At 48.5% G+C, this 16,414-nt stretch overlaps 1 protein-coding gene across 1 annotated transcript; it reads right to left on the reverse strand.

Annotated features, from left to right (window-relative positions):
- Positions 1–13,351: 13,351 nt before the first annotated feature.
- LOC120750741 (gallinacin-2) lies at positions 13,352–14,537 on the reverse strand. The gene is made up of 3 exons (XM_040059700.2): positions 14,467–14,537; positions 14,067–14,187; positions 13,352–13,545 (listed from the first exon to the last, which is right to left on the reverse strand). Exons 1-3 carry the CDS (start codon positions 14,522–14,524, stop codon positions 13,497–13,499), a joined length of 228 nt encoding a protein of 75 aa, XP_039915634.1. The 5' UTR covers positions 14,525–14,537; the 3' UTR covers positions 13,352–13,496.
- Between the last annotated feature and the right edge of the window lie 1,877 nt (positions 14,538–16,414).

Consider the following 16,414-nt stretch of genomic DNA (forward strand, 5'->3'; position numbering starts at 1 on the left):
TGCTGCTGGCACAAGTGCCCTGGGCCAACCCCAGAGTGCCCCATGTGCGTGGGGGTGCTGGGGCTGCCCCTGCTCCCTCCCTGCTGCAGGGGCAGAGGCTGAGGTGCCTCCAGGGGCTGTTGCAATCAATGTCACCGTTGTCTCCATGCAACACCTCTTGTGACACCCGTGGCACAACGGGCTGGGCAGGAGAGGGATGGGGTGGGATGGACAAGGGAGGTGGGTTGATGTTGGGAAGAGTAGAAATAAGGAAATGGTTTGCTTCTTTGCATCCTCTCATTTTATTGATGTTATAAATACTCCGGCTGGGATGTGGAAGATCTGTCTGAATATTGCAAACATGCTCAGCTTTGTATGGTGAGAGGGAAGACTTACTACCTCTCATTTCACCTCAAAGGCCTTCACTGGGGAGTTTGCACAGAAGATGGATAAAATAAAATCTCAGGGTTCGCTGAGGGGAAGGAACGGCCACGGAAGGCAGGGACAATCTGAACATTTCCCTCCAAACTGTCCAGATCTGGAAAGCAATGGCAGGGGAAGCTTTTTATGGGTTTGTCTCTTGTCCCTGGTAGCACTGGACAGGACCTGAGGAAATGGTCTTGGTTGTACCTAGGTGGGGTTAGAATGGAAATTGGAATCAGCCTTTTCTCTGAGAAGTCATTCAGGTACTGGCGCAGGATGCCAAGGACAATGATAGAGTCACCATGCATGAAGGGATTTAAAATCCATGTAAATGTGGCACTTGGGGACATGGATTAGTGTTGGATTTGGCAGTGTTGGGGGAATGGATGGATTGATGGTCTTGGAGGGGTTTCCCAACATTAATTATTCTGTGATTCTCCGGTTCTTTGAAGAGAAAACCTTCAGTGAAACAGGCAGGGGCCCTGTACCAATGTACCTGGACACACACAGAAACTGAACAACTCAGGGAATGAAATGCCTGAGAATTGCTTTGCAAAAGGGGAGATGTTACCCTGGTTTTTCTGAGTTTTTTATAGCCTTTTGAATTTTCATAAATGGAGTCAGATCTTTTTGGTTACTGTAGAATATTAGAGCAGTTTTCTACCTTTTTCCCACAGATGTAACATAAACAAATCCTTTGTTTTTCATTCTCTGTCCTTTGTTTGCATATTTCTAACCTGAAAACAATTGTAACTGACAGTTGGTTTAGCCACTTGGCTGAAAGGTGAAAAACCCCAGAAGCCAATCTTCTGCTAGACCCACAAATGTATAAAAAGTAAGAAATAAAACAAAGAAGCTCTCTCTGCCTGGACTCAGCATTGAGCCGGATCGGAGGAACATCTGCTCTGTGAAACCTCTTGTCTGCATGTGGCTGCTTTGTGTGTCTCGGTGACAGGGAGAGGTCCCTCCCTTTGATGGAGCAGAGCAATGTCACCCAGACTGCCTGAGATGGGCAGAGAGGAGAAGACAGTCTTTTTATTACCTGTGGGGAAACAAATTTGAATTTTTGCAGGCCATGGTCCATTGAAATAATTTCACAAGTCACCTAGACCAGGAGATGCAGTCTCCTCCGCCTGCTAGTGGCTCATGGAATGGGGTTTGGAGCAGCACAACCACAGCACAAAGGGCTCCGGTGCTGGAACAGGACAAGGAGGAGCAGCACACACAGCTCCTGTGGGTCACCATGGCCATGCCCACTCAAGGGACACTGCCCCCAGCACAGCTCTGCACGTGAAGCTGTGGCTGTCAGGGACAAGGGACACCTGGGACTGGCAGGACCAGCACAGGGATCCCAATTCCCCTGAGGGATCATCTGCAGGGCAGCTCCAGCACAGGCACCCCACAGAGCCCGGCCCAGCAGGCACTGACAGGCTCAGCGTCCCCAAAGCAGGGCCAGGCAGGAGCATCCACAGGGACACAGCCGCTGCTCAGCCCCAGCACCATCGCCAGGGCCCTGTGCTGCCACCAAGGCAGTGCCAGCCCCAGAGGCAGCAGGCACAGCAGCCCTCCAGCAGCAGGACACGCACACACGGCCCAGCCCTGCAATGCCAAATGCTCGTCTTTATTCAAGCCGGGAAAAGCAGCCCCTGCCCCAAAGACACCGGGGCTGGCACCACAGGGCTCCAGCCCAGCAGCACCCAGCAGGAGCAGCTGCCACTGCTGCTGTCACCCCAGCTGGGCATGGCACAGGCAGCGAGGGGAGGGGACATCAGCACATGGGGCCAGGAGCCAGAAGCGAGGGTCTTGTCCAGCTTGGGAACTTCAGGGTCTCAACCCCAGATGCTGTAGGGAGAGAGGAAACAAGCACATCACCTGGTGTAAGTTTCCCTGCCACTCTGTCCCCGTGCCCCGCAATGCCCAGGGTGTGGAGCAGCAGACTCAGGCTGAGGGGAGGTGAGGTGCAGTCCTGAGTGCAGACAGGTTGGACCTGGGGGTATCTCAGTGTTGGCAGCCCTGGCTCCAGCTCTGTGCCACTGCAGCAGAACCTGGATCATGTTCTCAGTGCTGCCCAAGGACAGGGAATGCTTCCCTCTTTGGTGGCTTTGGCGAGTGGGAAGGCCCTGGCTGTCCTGGGACTGCTGCAGCCCCATTCAGGGAAGCTCCAAAGCCCACATGGACTTTTCCCTTCTGTTTCTGGCCTCTTGGACTAATTATAAAGGCAGGAAAGATTTTATCAGGTGTTGGCTAGAAAAAAAATTTTAGCTGATCCCGCTGGGGAAAAAGAAGGCAGCTCTTTCTTCAGGCAGGGATTTCTTCCTTACCTTTTGCAGCATGATCTAATTGTTGAACATTTTCCAATAGGTGTTGTGGGGTAGCGGCAGCCCCCAAAGGTGCAGAATCCCCCTCTGCGCCTGCATGCAGATGCATTTCCTGTTTCCATGGACAAAAGCACACACAAAATAATTACACCAATAATCATTACAGATTCAGCGGATGGATAAGAAAGGGACGTGGCGATGCCCCAGGAAACGCCAGCGTCCAAACATTCCCTGGGGCTCTCAGTCATGCCAGTGCAGGGCAAGAGACTCCCCAAGAACAGCTGGGTGAAGGCTTGGGGTCTGGAAGCCAACCTCTTCCTGACCCACAGAACAAGCCAGGATTCTGTCTCCATGGGATTTCTCCACCCTAAATCTTTGTCAAGTTGGAAACTCACTTGAGAAACCCCTGTGACCTCAGTCCTCTGTTACCTTCCCATCACCCCCACAAACACTGCCACTCTCAGGGACATTGAATTTCCCCCAGTTCAGGTTCACCCTTTCCCCCATTTCCCCTCTTCCCCTCTCACCTGCAGCACCCTGGACCAACAGGAGGATCAGGGGGAAGAGCAGGAACAGGATCTTCATGGCTGCTGCCTCTCCTGGGTCTTCACAGGCTGCAGAGGGGACACCAAGGCAATGGTGACATGAAGGAGCCCAGGTGGTGCAGAAACCTGGGCTCTGTGATGCACCAAACTGCAGATGGGCTGCTCCCAACCACAGCTGATGATGTTCCCTCTACCTTTCTTTTTAAAAACAATTCTGAGTTTTGTGCCACTCTCCAAACTTTGAGAGTGTTTCATGTCTCTGTCTTTTGGAAATGGATTACCTCAGTTGATCTTTTGAATTAATTTCCTTGAAGGTTTTCCAAAAACCTTCATCAGAGAAGGGGAAGTGGCACCAGACCTGGGGCCAGTTGTTTCCAGTGCATCAAAAATACAAGGCCAGTGAAACGTGGGAGATGACAGAGGTAGAATTGCTATTGGAAGTTACAGAACGAGATCTTTCACTCCTTTGGGTTTCATGTATCAAACACACGGCCCAAACACCCTGCCCAAACATCTGCACTTACCCGGGCTCAGGAAAATCCTCCCAGCTCAGCTTGGCAGTGTCCATCCCCAACTCCAGAGCATTCCCAGGAATCCCAGCAAGGACATTCCCCAGCCCCAAAACTGCTGCCTCTGCTCTGGGCAGCACAGATCCAGGCAGCAGCCAGAGGGCAAGGAAGTATCTTGGTGCCCAGAAATGGGAACACAAATCAGTGTGTGCAATTACTGAATGCCTGAAATGATGGGAAATCTCTGAACGGCTGAGAGAAGAGAATCACTTTGTTTTCCAAGTGAAAGTGCCCATTCCCCCAGCAAAAAAGATCCTGGGTCCCTCCTGCAGCATCAAGGCACTTTTCCAGACTATCCTGAACTTAGGAAATCTGTTTCAACTTCCATATGTTCTGGCCTCCTAGACTAACACGATGGCTTTTATTCTCTTTCCCAAAAAATCCCTGATAGCCAAATTTTACCCCTAGGTACTTCCAGCTGTTTGTCCTTTAGGAGATGCTGCTCTGCTGGGTTTCCAGCTGAGACCCAGAGTGGGCAGGATTCCAGAGAGAGAACCCGCACTCACCTCCCTGGAGAAGGTCTGGTTGTTCAGGCAGCAGCAAACCCAGCAGGAATCGCTGTGTGCAGATGCCCTTGGGGCCAGGGAATGCTGCCTTGCCCCAAACACGCTGGATTTATAGCAGTGCTGGTGGGTGGGGCAGGCCCCAATTGCTGCTGGCACAAGTGCCCTGGGCCAACCCCAGAGTGCCCCATGTGTGTGGGGGTGCTGGGGCTGCCCCTGCTCCCTCCCTGCTGCAGGGGCAGAGGCTGAGGTGCCTCCTGGGGCTGTTGCAATCAATGTCACCATTGTCCCCATGCAACACCTCTTGTGACATCTGCGGCACAACGGGCTGTGGGGCCAGCTGGGAAATCTTTGGGATGGGCACAGGAACTGGTGGGTGCAGGCACAGGCACCAGTGCAGTCCTGGGGAAGCAGAATCCTTCTTGCCTTAGCTCACAGGATCATCTCTGCAATGGTTTGGGTTGGAAGGGACCTCAAAGATCATCTCTTTCTGCCCCCCTTCCATGGACAGGGACAACTTGCACTATCCCAAGTTGCCCCAAGCTCCGTCCAACCTGGCCGGGAACACTTCCAGTGATGGAGGAGCCGCAGCTTCTCTTGGCAATCTGTGCCAGGGCCTCACCACCCACACAGGGAAGAATCTCTTTACGATATCCTAATTAGCCCTGCATCCTATCTTTGAGAAATCATTTCCTCCTCTCTTATCCTTTTCCTGCATCTCTTCCCCCTATAATAGAATTAAAACTATTGGGGAGGAATGTGCAAAAGCTCACAGAATAATGTTGGACACTTCATCAAGATTTTATTAGACAAGATGTCTTTGCACCTGACATTTCAGGGGGATAAACAGGCCTCTCTCTAGTGACTCTTCAGATAAAATGAGAGCAGCACCAAGATAGATGACAACTTCTGTAAACCAGGTGATCCAACAAAACTGCGCCTCCTCCTAATGCCAGCCAAGATGAATAAATACAAGCTGAATGTAGCCATCATTTGTGAATCCAGTGTGTTTGATGCCAGCCATGCCACTGCGAGAAGGAACAGTCCTTGCTGGGCAGGAGAGCCTGGGCCATGTGCCAAATTTGACAGCTGCCACTCCAGGAGTCTGGCAGAGCCATCTGGTCTCCCCAAACAACAAGGGTTGAGGTGCTGAGGATTTGCATGTGGAGCGTCTTGGCCTTTTCCCATGCACAACCCAGAGATGGGAAGTCACAGTCACAAGGTGACAATCATAAAAAATGTGGAGATGGGCTCTGCATGCTCAGCAGAAGCAGAGGCACCATCTGTGCACATGACTGATGGTGGGCTTTACTGGGAGGGTTTTTTGAACAGACTCAGAAAGGTTCTTCTGTGTCACAGCAGCAGACTGGTGCTGGTTTCCAGTGAGCAGGATCTGTGTGTGTGGATGTGTCCAACAAACCACAGCACCACAAGGAGTTCTTACACAAGGCAGGATGACACAAGGCCCTGGGTTGGGAATCCTTCCCAGAGGTGTCAGAAGAGGAAACTGAAGCCTCCTTTTCTCTGGTGCAGGTGGAGAAACAGCAAAAGGAACTTTCAGGCTACCAGTGACTCCAGCCTGGCCTCTGTGCTCCCCCGCTCCTAATGTTGAAATGAGCAGCAGGAAAGACAATAATGAATTGAATGTATGGAGAAATGGAGGATTTAAGTGTTGCTGCAGTGAAGCTGTGCCCTGGAGTGTGAGTATTCCATACAGACATAATTGAGATACAAGAAAGCACAGCAAACCTTTTGGTTCAGGTATTTATTTTATCCCTATCAAGCTCATGAATCACATGTGAGTTCTCCTGGTGGCTGTGCCACGTGCTCTGAGGTTTCTCGCTGCCATTCCTTTACGGAATGGCTCCTGCTGCAGGGACTGGAGCTGGGACCTTGTAACAAAGCTCTGGCTGTTTTAGGGATGAGGCTTTGCCACTATGCCCACAGTTCCTTGTTCATGTCTTTCAGGCACGGGAGTAGGGTCCTGAGGAAAGAGTGATATCTGTGTCTATAAAGACCAGGACAATGTTCCTGTTCCCCCAGAGGGATGATCTGCAGGGCAGCTCCAGCACAGGCACCCCGCAGAGCCCGGCCCAGCAGGCACTGACAGGCTCAGTGTCCCCAAAGCAAGGCCAGGCAGGAGCATCCGCAGGGACACAGCCACTGCTCAGCCCCAGCACCATCGCCAGGGCCCTGTGCTGCCACCAAGGCAGTGCCAGCCCCAGAGGCAGAAGGCATGTCGGGGGCCTTCCCTTGCCGGGGAGTGCCAGCTTTGCTGTGAAGCTTACCAATGTCTATCACTATTACTAAAAAAGTCATCTTTACTTTGACCCAATCCTCACTAACTACTTTGTGCCACGTCAATGCAGCAATAGAGTGAGGGAAGGAGAAGGAGAAGAAGAAAGAGACAACGACCCAGATTCTCCGTCTTGTCCCCATTCACTTCAATGCTAAGAACCTAAAACTACTATTTTCTCACCCTGTGATAAGCTAAACTACGATTTTTCACATTCTTGTGGCCTGTAAACCTTCTCTCAGTGTAGGAAGTTTTTCCCATAGACTGAAATCAAAGCCAGTGTCTCTCTGAGCTCTGGGCTGGGGTCCCAGACCCCCCCTGCCCAGGTCCCTGACCCTCCAGAGAACCCAAAGGAATGCCCTGGACTCCAACACAGGCACAGCAGCCCTCCAGCAGCAGGACACGCACACACAGCTCAGCCCTGCAATGCCAAATGCTCGTCTTTATTCAAGCCGGGAAAAGCAGCCCCTGCCCCAAAGACACCGGGGCTGGCACCACCGGGCTCCAGCCCAGCAGCACCCAGCAGGAGCAGCTGCCACTGCTGCTGTCACCCCAGCTGGGCACGGCACAGGCAGCGAGGGGAGGGGACATCCGGACATGGGGCCAGGAGCCAGAAGCGAGGGTCGTGTCCTGCTTGGGAACTTCAGGGTCTCAACCCCAGATTCTGCAGAAAAAAAGGAAACAAGCACATCTGTTACTGGGATACGCAAAGCAATCACATGAGAGATGAAAGATTTTCACAGGGCAGAGGGTTCGTCCGAGAGCTCAAGGCTGAACCAAGGTGGAGAACAAGGCAGAGAGCCTCTGCCTGTTTATTTCTTACTTTTTATACATTTGTGGGTCTGGCTGAAAATTGGCTTTTGGAGTTATCACCTCCCAGCCAAATGGCCAGACCAACTGTCAGTTACAATTGTTTTCAGGTTAGAAATATGCAAACAAAGGACAGAGAATGAAAAACAAAGGATTTGTTTATGTTACATCTGTGGGAAAAAGTGAAAACTGCTCCTAATATTGTAAAGTAGCTAAAAAGTTTTACTCCATTTAATGAAAAATCAAAAGGCTATAAAAAACTCATAAAAACCAGGGTGACACACATCACCTGGTGTAAGTTTCCCTGCCACTCTGTCCCTGTGCCCTGCAATGCCCAGGGTGTGGAGCAGCAGACTCAGGCTGAGGGGAGGTGAGGTGCAGTCCTGAGTGCAGACAGGTTGGACCTGGGGGATCTCAGTGCTGGCAGCCCTGGCTCCAGCTCTGTGCCCATGCAGCAAACCTGGATCACGTTCTCAGTGCTGCCCAAGGACAGGGAATGTTTCCCTCTTTGGTGGCTTGGGTGTGTACTCTGCAGAGCCTGAATGAGGCCCTGGGGACTGAAGGAGAGTGGGGAGGCCCTGGATGTCCTGGGGCTGCTGCAGCCTCACTCAGGGCAGCCCCAAGCACCTTCCTTTCCCTCCACTCAGCTCTGCCTTGGAGCCTGAAGGGCACTGAGCCTTTAGCAACTCAGGAGCCCTTAAACACCTTCTACCATGACAGCAGCTTTTGGAATTCCAAAACTTACTTTTTGCAGCAAAAGTAAAACCTGGAACATTTTCCCGCGATGACATAGGGGAAAGAGCAATTCAGAAGTGAGCAGTATCCCTTTTCTCGCTGACATTGTTTTTTATTTGTGGGACCCAAGGAGGATCCTGCACAAAAAGGAAAGAAGTCAAAGTGATTGTGGCATAACTGCGAAAAATGGACCAGGATCCAGAGGAACCAGTGCTGGCTCTGCGTCCCAGTCATGTAGGGGAACTGAATTCCAAACCCAATATCTTAAACTCCCCAGTCAGAGTTCGTGTTTTCTACAGCAACATGTGCATGTGGGGAAAGACCAGCACGAGCTACAGGAGTTGCTGTGCTGGATCCTCAGGTGCGCTGACCTTCCTCACAGCAAGTCCCTCCCAAATGCTGTAAATACCTGAGGATTGTGGTCGATTACCAGCACCTGGAGAACCCCAGTGATGGGGGTTCACACCTCAGCCATGTCCCCTCTGTCCCTCTCACCTGCAGCACTGTGGACCAACAGGAGGAGCAAGGGGAAGAGCAGGTAGAGGATCCGCATGGCTGATGCCTGTCCTGGGTCTTCTCAGGACTGCACAGGGGACACACCAAGAACCAAAGCAGGGTCAAGGATTGAGGGGAATCTTTGTGCCTGGAGAGGCCAAGCTAAGTGAAGTCTTATCCAAAGCTGTCCATCCCCCAAGCCAGCCCAAAGCTTGCTGCCCAAACACCCTGCACAGTCCCCTCTGCTTTCCTGAAGTCAGCTAAGTCTTCCCAGCTCACTTGGGAGTGTCCATTCCTAATTCCACATTATTGCCAGGATTCCCAGCAAACCCACTCCCCATCCCTGTGCAGCACTGACTCTGCAAGAACCAAGAGGGCAGGGGAGTGTCTTGACAGGCTGGAAGTGAGTCCCTAGTGACCTACCTGACGAAGCTGTTGGTTCAGAGCACAGCAAGGCAGAAGTGGTCAGTAACAAACCAACCTGGAAGCACTTGTGTGAAGAGTCCAGCTCAGGGAGTATCCCTGTGCCCAAACACGCTGGTTTTGACCTGTTTCCAGGGGGTGGGACAGGCCCCAATTGCTGCTGGCACAAGTGCCCTGGGCCAACCCCAGAGTGCCCCATGTGTGTGGGGGTGCTGGGGCTGCCCCTGCTCCCTCCCTGCTGCAGGGGCAGAGGCTGAGGTGCCTCCAGGGGCTGTTGCAACCAATGTCACCGTTGTCCCCATGCAACACCTCTTGTGACATCTGCGGCACAACGGGCTGTGGGGCCAGCTGGGAAATCTTTGGGATGGGCACAGGAACTGGTGGGTGCAGGCACAGGCACCACCACAGTCCTGGCAGAACTGACTCCTTTCACAGATTCATCCTGCTGGTTTGGTTTGGAAGGGACCTGAAAATTCATCTCATTCCACCCGTCATGATGTGCAGGGTCACCTTCCACTATCCCAAGTTGCTCCAAGCCCCGTCTAACCTAGCCTTGAACACTTCTGTAATGGTTTTAATTCAATTTAATTTAATTAATTCAATAAAAGGCAGAAACACCAATTAATGTAGTGGTTTCATGTTCACTAATTTTTGCTTGCCAAATTTGGTGTAATGGTCTTAGTGTTTACTCTCTTTTTGTGGGAGAAACATTAGGAGAAAAACAAAGCAGACTCAAGCTTAAAAATAAACAAATAATTTTATGAACACAGACTAAAAGAATGGAAAAGTTGGAAAAAGAAAACCAAACCAAAACAGAATGAAACTTCAAAACACTCTTCCCTCCCCCAACAAACTGTTAATTTTCCTACAGCACAGCATAGAGAAACATAACCTGTGAATTTCAGTCAGTTTCACCATTTATACATAATCTTTCATTACTTTGGGAGAAGAGTCTCTCTAGAGTCTTATGGAGACACTCACCACAAGACTACAACAGTCTCATGGCTCCCAATGTCACAAATCTGCAACTGCCTCAAGTTTTGGCAGATTGTGCTGTTCCGCCCATGAACAGCCTTTCCTCTGGCTACTCATGGGCCTCTCAGTGTATTTGAGGTTTAAGAATGCTTCCTCTGTTACAAAACAAGGATTTTCTTCTTCTATCTCTAAAATTGCCTCTATCTCAAAAGAAATAGAGACTTCCTTTTTCCCTGCAGCTGGGAGGCTTTGAATCACTTTCTCTCTAAAATCATCTTCGTCTCAAAAGCTGACACCTCCTTTTAACCCAGAAGTGAGGGCTTTGAGATTCTTAATTAAATCCCAATCATATCAGTCCCTAATTTTTATTAGAACCAGCATTCCCACAAACAACATTAAGATGTTACAAGGAACAATCCATTCCTCCACAGTTTACCTCAGAAAAGTCCGGTTAAAAATGTCCACTTCCTCAATCTCCCTGTCCAATATTATTATCAGTTCTTTCACTCTTGCTCCACTGGCTTCATATGGTGTCTTTTCTACATCCACTCTGTCTCTTTCTTCTCCCTCTCAGGTAAGGGTTAGACCTTGGAAGCTTCATGTTGCCAGGAAAGGATTAAATCTGCCCAGGCCTACAGTGGCCGTGTGCTCTTTGCCCCAGGCTGCAGGGCTGTAGAGATGCAAAGCTGTTCTGATGGGGGAGTGTCTTGGTTTTGAAAAAGACAGGTGTCTGCTATGGAGAGGCAGGCCTCTCTAGGAAATGAGAAATTCAAATCCTTCCTTCCGTGTTATTATAATTTGGAAGATTAAAAAAAAAACTTTTCAGTCAGAGCTATGGGGAAAAGGAATAACAGTCCTTTACTAGTAAATATAACAGGACAGACAAAAAACAACAGCAATTTTAACAATAGTAGAACAGAACCAAGAACCCCGAGGGCAAACAGTGGAAGCTCCGGCGCTGATGGCTGGAAGCGGTGGACTGTCCTCCGCAGGCAGGGGGTGTCCTCAGCAGGCAGAGTTGGCAGTGCCGGAGAAGCCGCAGCGGCGAGACCCGGTCTCACCCAAAATCCAGCAGGACGGCGAAGAAACTCTGAATTCCTGGATACTCCAACAGATGGTAGAATTCCCAGGACCAGACTCCTTCGTTAACCGTGGACTCCAGCAGCCAGCAGCCCCTGATCTCTGCTCCCCGGAAGACCAGAGACGCCTGACCCCCACCCTCAGCTCTCTCTCCCGGAGCTTTTTTTTCCCTCCCCCAAACTAAGTGATCAGCTTCTTTTTGTCCAGGTTAAGTACTCAGCATTTAGTCTCCTAGCAACTTGGGGGGGGGGGAAATTCTACAGGAGACTTAACCCTCAACAGGGAGGCTGGTGAATGTCCTCCTTTCCACCCCTCGTCTCATTTAGGGTGGCTCAGCTCGGAGTTGTTATAAAGCTGCAGGTTTTCTTTCTCTGCTATCAGCTGCTACTAGGCCTAGTCATGGCCTGGCCCCCTCTGCCATGGCCCTGGGCACGTGGCCAGCACTGCCGAGCTGCAGCCTCCCCTCTCCCCGACCAGCAGCGGGGGAAAGGGGAGCTCATCCAGGGGGAAAGGGGCTTCAGCCGGCCCGGGCCGCTCCCCATGCGGGCAGTGGCGCCCGGAGACCGGGCCGGGCCCGGCCTGGCTGCCCAGAGGACAGCGCGGCCTGAGCCAGGCCCTCCTCTGCTGCCCATGGTGTTACCTTGTGACCGACCTGAAAGGAAGAGACTGACCTGCAGGAAAACAGGGTTTATATATGGGTACAGCCCAAAGTCGCATTCGACATCCTCAGTGGTCAAAACAGATGCCAATAGCCCAAATTAGTCTTCTGATAGGGCCCTGTCCTTTCTAAAGCAATTCCAAGGTTCCAACAGGGAAAAACACTCCATATTCCTCCCTAAATAAAACCCAACTGTGCCAACCCATGACAACTTGCAGTGATGGAGTAGCCACAGCTCCTGCGGGCAACCTGTGCCAGGGCCTTACCACCCTCAGAGCCAAGAATTTCTTCCTAATATCCAGTGTAACCCTGTCCTCTGTCAGTTTGAAGCCATTCTCCCTTGTCCTGTCACTCCATGCCCTGGCCCAAAGCCCTTCTCCAGCTCCCTTGAGGCACTGGATAAGACTCCAAGGTCTCTCCAACCCCTTCTCTTCTCCAGGCTGGACACCCCCATATGACTTGATCTCTGTGTTTTATGTTTTGGTATGTATGAGTCTGCTTTTTGAGTATGATAAAAAATTCAAAGCTCTTTGGAGCCTTCTGCTCTCTAACTTCATCACTGTGCAGAGTTTTGCTGCCAAGCCATCACCCTAAGGCAAATCTGAAATAATTTGTTGATGTCATGTGCTTTGGGGAAAGAGAGTTGCAGGATAGAGCATCTTCATAGGAGGTTAGAGGTGGAAGAAGTTATCCAGTGAAACAGGATGGAAGCAAATGCCATTAAACAAAAGCCTGGCATCTCTGCCAAGTTCTTCATACCCAGCTGGAAATTTGAAATTGGCCAGGGTGGCATCCTTGGATAGAGAGATCTTTATCAGTAGAACCAGAGCCACTCATGAACACAAATGTTCACAGATCCTGATCATGAAGGCATTTTCCAGCAAGGGTGAGGTCAGCCTTAGCAGAGGAAAGCCATTCTTACCTCACATTGTGTCCAGGTGGGTGGGGAGGAGAAGACCCCCAGCTCCCCACTACAGGTTACCCATCTGATCCATAGGACCCCTTTGTGATGTCACCTGGAGGGGCACCTGGACAGCTCCCCTGGGTGATCTGCTTTCCTCTAAGGTCCCCAAAGGTCCCCTTGAGGTGTCCCCATGGGATCATCCCAAGTGCTCATGAAGGCAAGGGAGTCCCTCCCTGCCATGGGGTGGATGGGGTGTGCAGCAGCACAGCTCCCAGCAGGGTCTCTAGCAAGCAGGGTCACAGTGGGCTCTGTGGGGAATGAGGAGTGTTAACCATTCCTGTTTCCCAAGAAGAGATTTCTGCACAGTAAGAAATAAAGAATTTTGGCATCTGAACACATTCCTACAAAGGGAGGCTAAGTTCTTTTAGCCAGCCGTTCTCTTGGCACTGTAGGTTAAGGTCTGTGTAGACCTGGAGAGATGTCTGGCTCAGAAAAACTCAAATTAGGGATCAGTTTGCGCCATAAATTGTTGCTCTCTGGGGTTTGTGTGTCAAATCCCAGGCAAGATCACCACCCAAGTTTCAGTGCAGGTTTCAGTGACCAATGCCAAGCAACAACAATTTATTTAGAAGGAGGGAAAGCAATTCAGAGCATATTTGGATTTACTCTACATCAGAAAGCCTTTTGCATTGGCAATGACAGGAGCATGAGGTTTTGTAGCAGGACCCAGTGGGTTTAGAAGTAAGGAGATTCCAAGGAAATTTGTAGGCTTAGAAGAAATTTTCATTGCTCTTCAAGGTATGGCTCATCAACATTTCTTACATTCCATGGCCTGCACAAAAGAAAAAAAAAAATCAGATTTTCTTTCTGCTTATATACCTTCCCTACTCACTCTCAGCCCATGCTTTTTTTTCCTCCTGGACACAAATTCTTTCCAAAATAGTTCATGTCATTTGTAGTCATGTTGGGACAGCTCTATGTAATCATACCTGTGAGTAAGGAGAATATTTCCCTATTGTTTCAGGAAAAGAAGGAAATTAAATTGATACACCTAGATTCTGGGGTGAGTACATTCATTCCTGAGTGAAAATAGACTGATTATTTAATTTTACAACAAATTTTACAACAGAAACCTCACCCTGTGCCTGAGAGCATTGTCCAAATGCTTTCTGTGCAACATGTAACCCTTGAGTCAACACAGAACACTTGACTGTGCTCATGGCATAATAGCTTTTTTTTTTTCTTATACCTAATTTAAATATTCAGGAGCACCTTGGGGTTTAGGAGACAGGCAAAATACTTAATATTTCTCTGCTCATCATGCAGATGAGCCTCAGTGAACTCCAAACTCACTGTTTGCAGCAGGAGCGGAACCCAAAGCAACTTCCAACTTTAACCAGGTGGAAGGGACATCCTCCAAAGTGGCAGCTCCCTCCTCTACAGAAAAGCATTTCCCTCTGGGGCAAAGACAAACCTGCAACAAGAACAAAGTATTTCCTTCCCCCTTGCTCTCCAGGGAATTGTTGTGGTCAAAGAGTTTCTCATTCCTTGAGCTGTCTTTGTCACCAACATCCCATCTCAGCTGTTTTGAAAGGCAAGGTGAGGTTACAAAGCAGGTCCAGAACAAGCACTGGGCTAGTTGATTAATTCCTGACTGGCTCCAAACAATTTGAAACAGAAGCGGTTAAATTGTGCTGGGAATTTTTCTTCAGGTGCACAAAAATCCCTTTCTAGCATCTCTTTCCCATCTTACCTGGAGAAACCTGGAGCGCCAAGAAGAGGAAAGAAAAGAGCAGGTAAAGGATCTTCATGGCTGAGGATTTGCTGTGGCCCTGTTGGAAAAAGGACCAGGAAAGACGTCAGACAGACAGACCCTGGGATCTGCAGTCTCCTGATCTACACAAACACTGTGTTAATAAAAACTGCATTTATATTAATTTTATCTTCCAGCATTCAAAAATAGTCAGCAAAACCCATCGGAATTCCTGACTACTGTGTGGAGCAAAATGTTTTCAGGACATGTGATCATTAAGTCACTTTAATAGTTTGGTTGCTCAGGTTTCTTTTCCATTTTGCAAGTAGCCCTTAGCCAGAACAGAATCATGGAATCCCAGAATGGTTTGGACTGGAAGGAACCTTGAAACTCATCTTGTTCCAAACCCCACGGCTGAGACACCTTCCACTAGACCAGGTTGTTCAAAGTCCCATCCAACCTGATCTTGAATACTTCCATAAATTTTTTTTTAGCTATATTATTCTGTCTAGTAAATAAACAATATAAAGCAAAATTGGGTGATAATATTGTAAAAATTACAATCTTCAGGGAAAAAAGAGTTCATTTTGTAATTTTTAAATTTATCAACAGATCAATTTGCTCAACAACTCCAGTCTTGGTCTACAGGCAGCAGTTCTAGAATGGAAATGTACAATCAAATCAATTCCCATTTGAAAATAAAATTTTAAAAGCTAACGTATGATACCTTCATTGGAAGGGTTTAAACTCATATTAGGATTAGTTTTAAAGATCAGACAGCCTAGAAGGGTGGTATTGGATAAAGAAGTGGCAGCTAATGTTTCACATCCTGGCATTAGGGATGTTCTGATCTGTCACAAATGATGGTCTCTTGAGCAAGGAATGGAAATGAGATTTTGCTGAAATGTCCTATTGCTGAGAAAAGGATTGATAGAGGGTGACTTGAAACTGTTTCAAAATTAGTATTAGAAGTTTACACTAGTTTCTATATATTTGAAAATATCAGGAGAAATAAGGAGACAAAGAGAACAATTCTGAAAATGAAAAAGGCTTTAACATAGAAACATAAATAACAAATGCAATATATTGTATTGTATTGTAATGTATTATATACTATATTAAAATACATAAATACATAAATAATAGATCATTTCACACCTACTATGCATTATACAAATACTGCATAACTATTTATAATGTGTTTATATTCAAAGACTATCTATTTAATGGAAATATATATATATAGACAAGTAGTTTTCCACTGAGAGGTCACCAATTTCTCCGGGCCACAGACCTCTCTAAAGTAAACTGAGGTAATTTAACATTTATTTTTCCTAGGGCTTAGGAAGCAGAGAATTTTTACTAAAGCATTCTAGATATTAGCATATATTTTAACTACTTACTCAACATATTCAATCTTCTGAAATCTTAGGTTTACCTTTTTTAGTTACATACAAATTAAAGGTAATAATGCAGAGGTTTGAGGGCTTGTTTTGGAGATGGATTTTTGAGGAAAAAATAAAAGCTGGCATTGAAAGAAAAGAACAGAAACATTACCAGGTATCAGATGAGCCCTGAAGCCAAACAAGACTTACTTGTGGTCCCTTCCCACCTGAAGACTTTGGCTCTGGGGCTGGGATACTCTTTTATAAGGTGAGTCCCAAAAGAGACTGACAAGTACTTTGTCTTCCCAGCCATTCATTGAACCAATCCAAAAACTGCCTTTTTTTTCCTGGTGGTATCTAATCCAACCAGAAACCAGCTTCTCTTCATTTCCCAATGATAAAACAGGGTTTCTCTCTGAGCCTGTTTAAGCTTTTTTCCTGGAAAATCCCATGTTTTTTGTGCAATACCTGTTGTGACACTCCAGTTTGTGTAAGATACGTTAACCCACCATGCTGTGTCAAACATCTTGGGACATAGGTTGAACTGTCCCTGCTTAGGAGCA

Source organism: Hirundo rustica, chromosome 3 (assembly GCF_015227805.2).
Source record: "Hirundo rustica isolate bHirRus1 chromosome 3, bHirRus1.pri.v3, whole genome shotgun sequence".
In the NCBI taxonomy this organism is placed as follows: domain Eukaryota; kingdom Metazoa; phylum Chordata; class Aves; order Passeriformes; family Hirundinidae; genus Hirundo; species Hirundo rustica.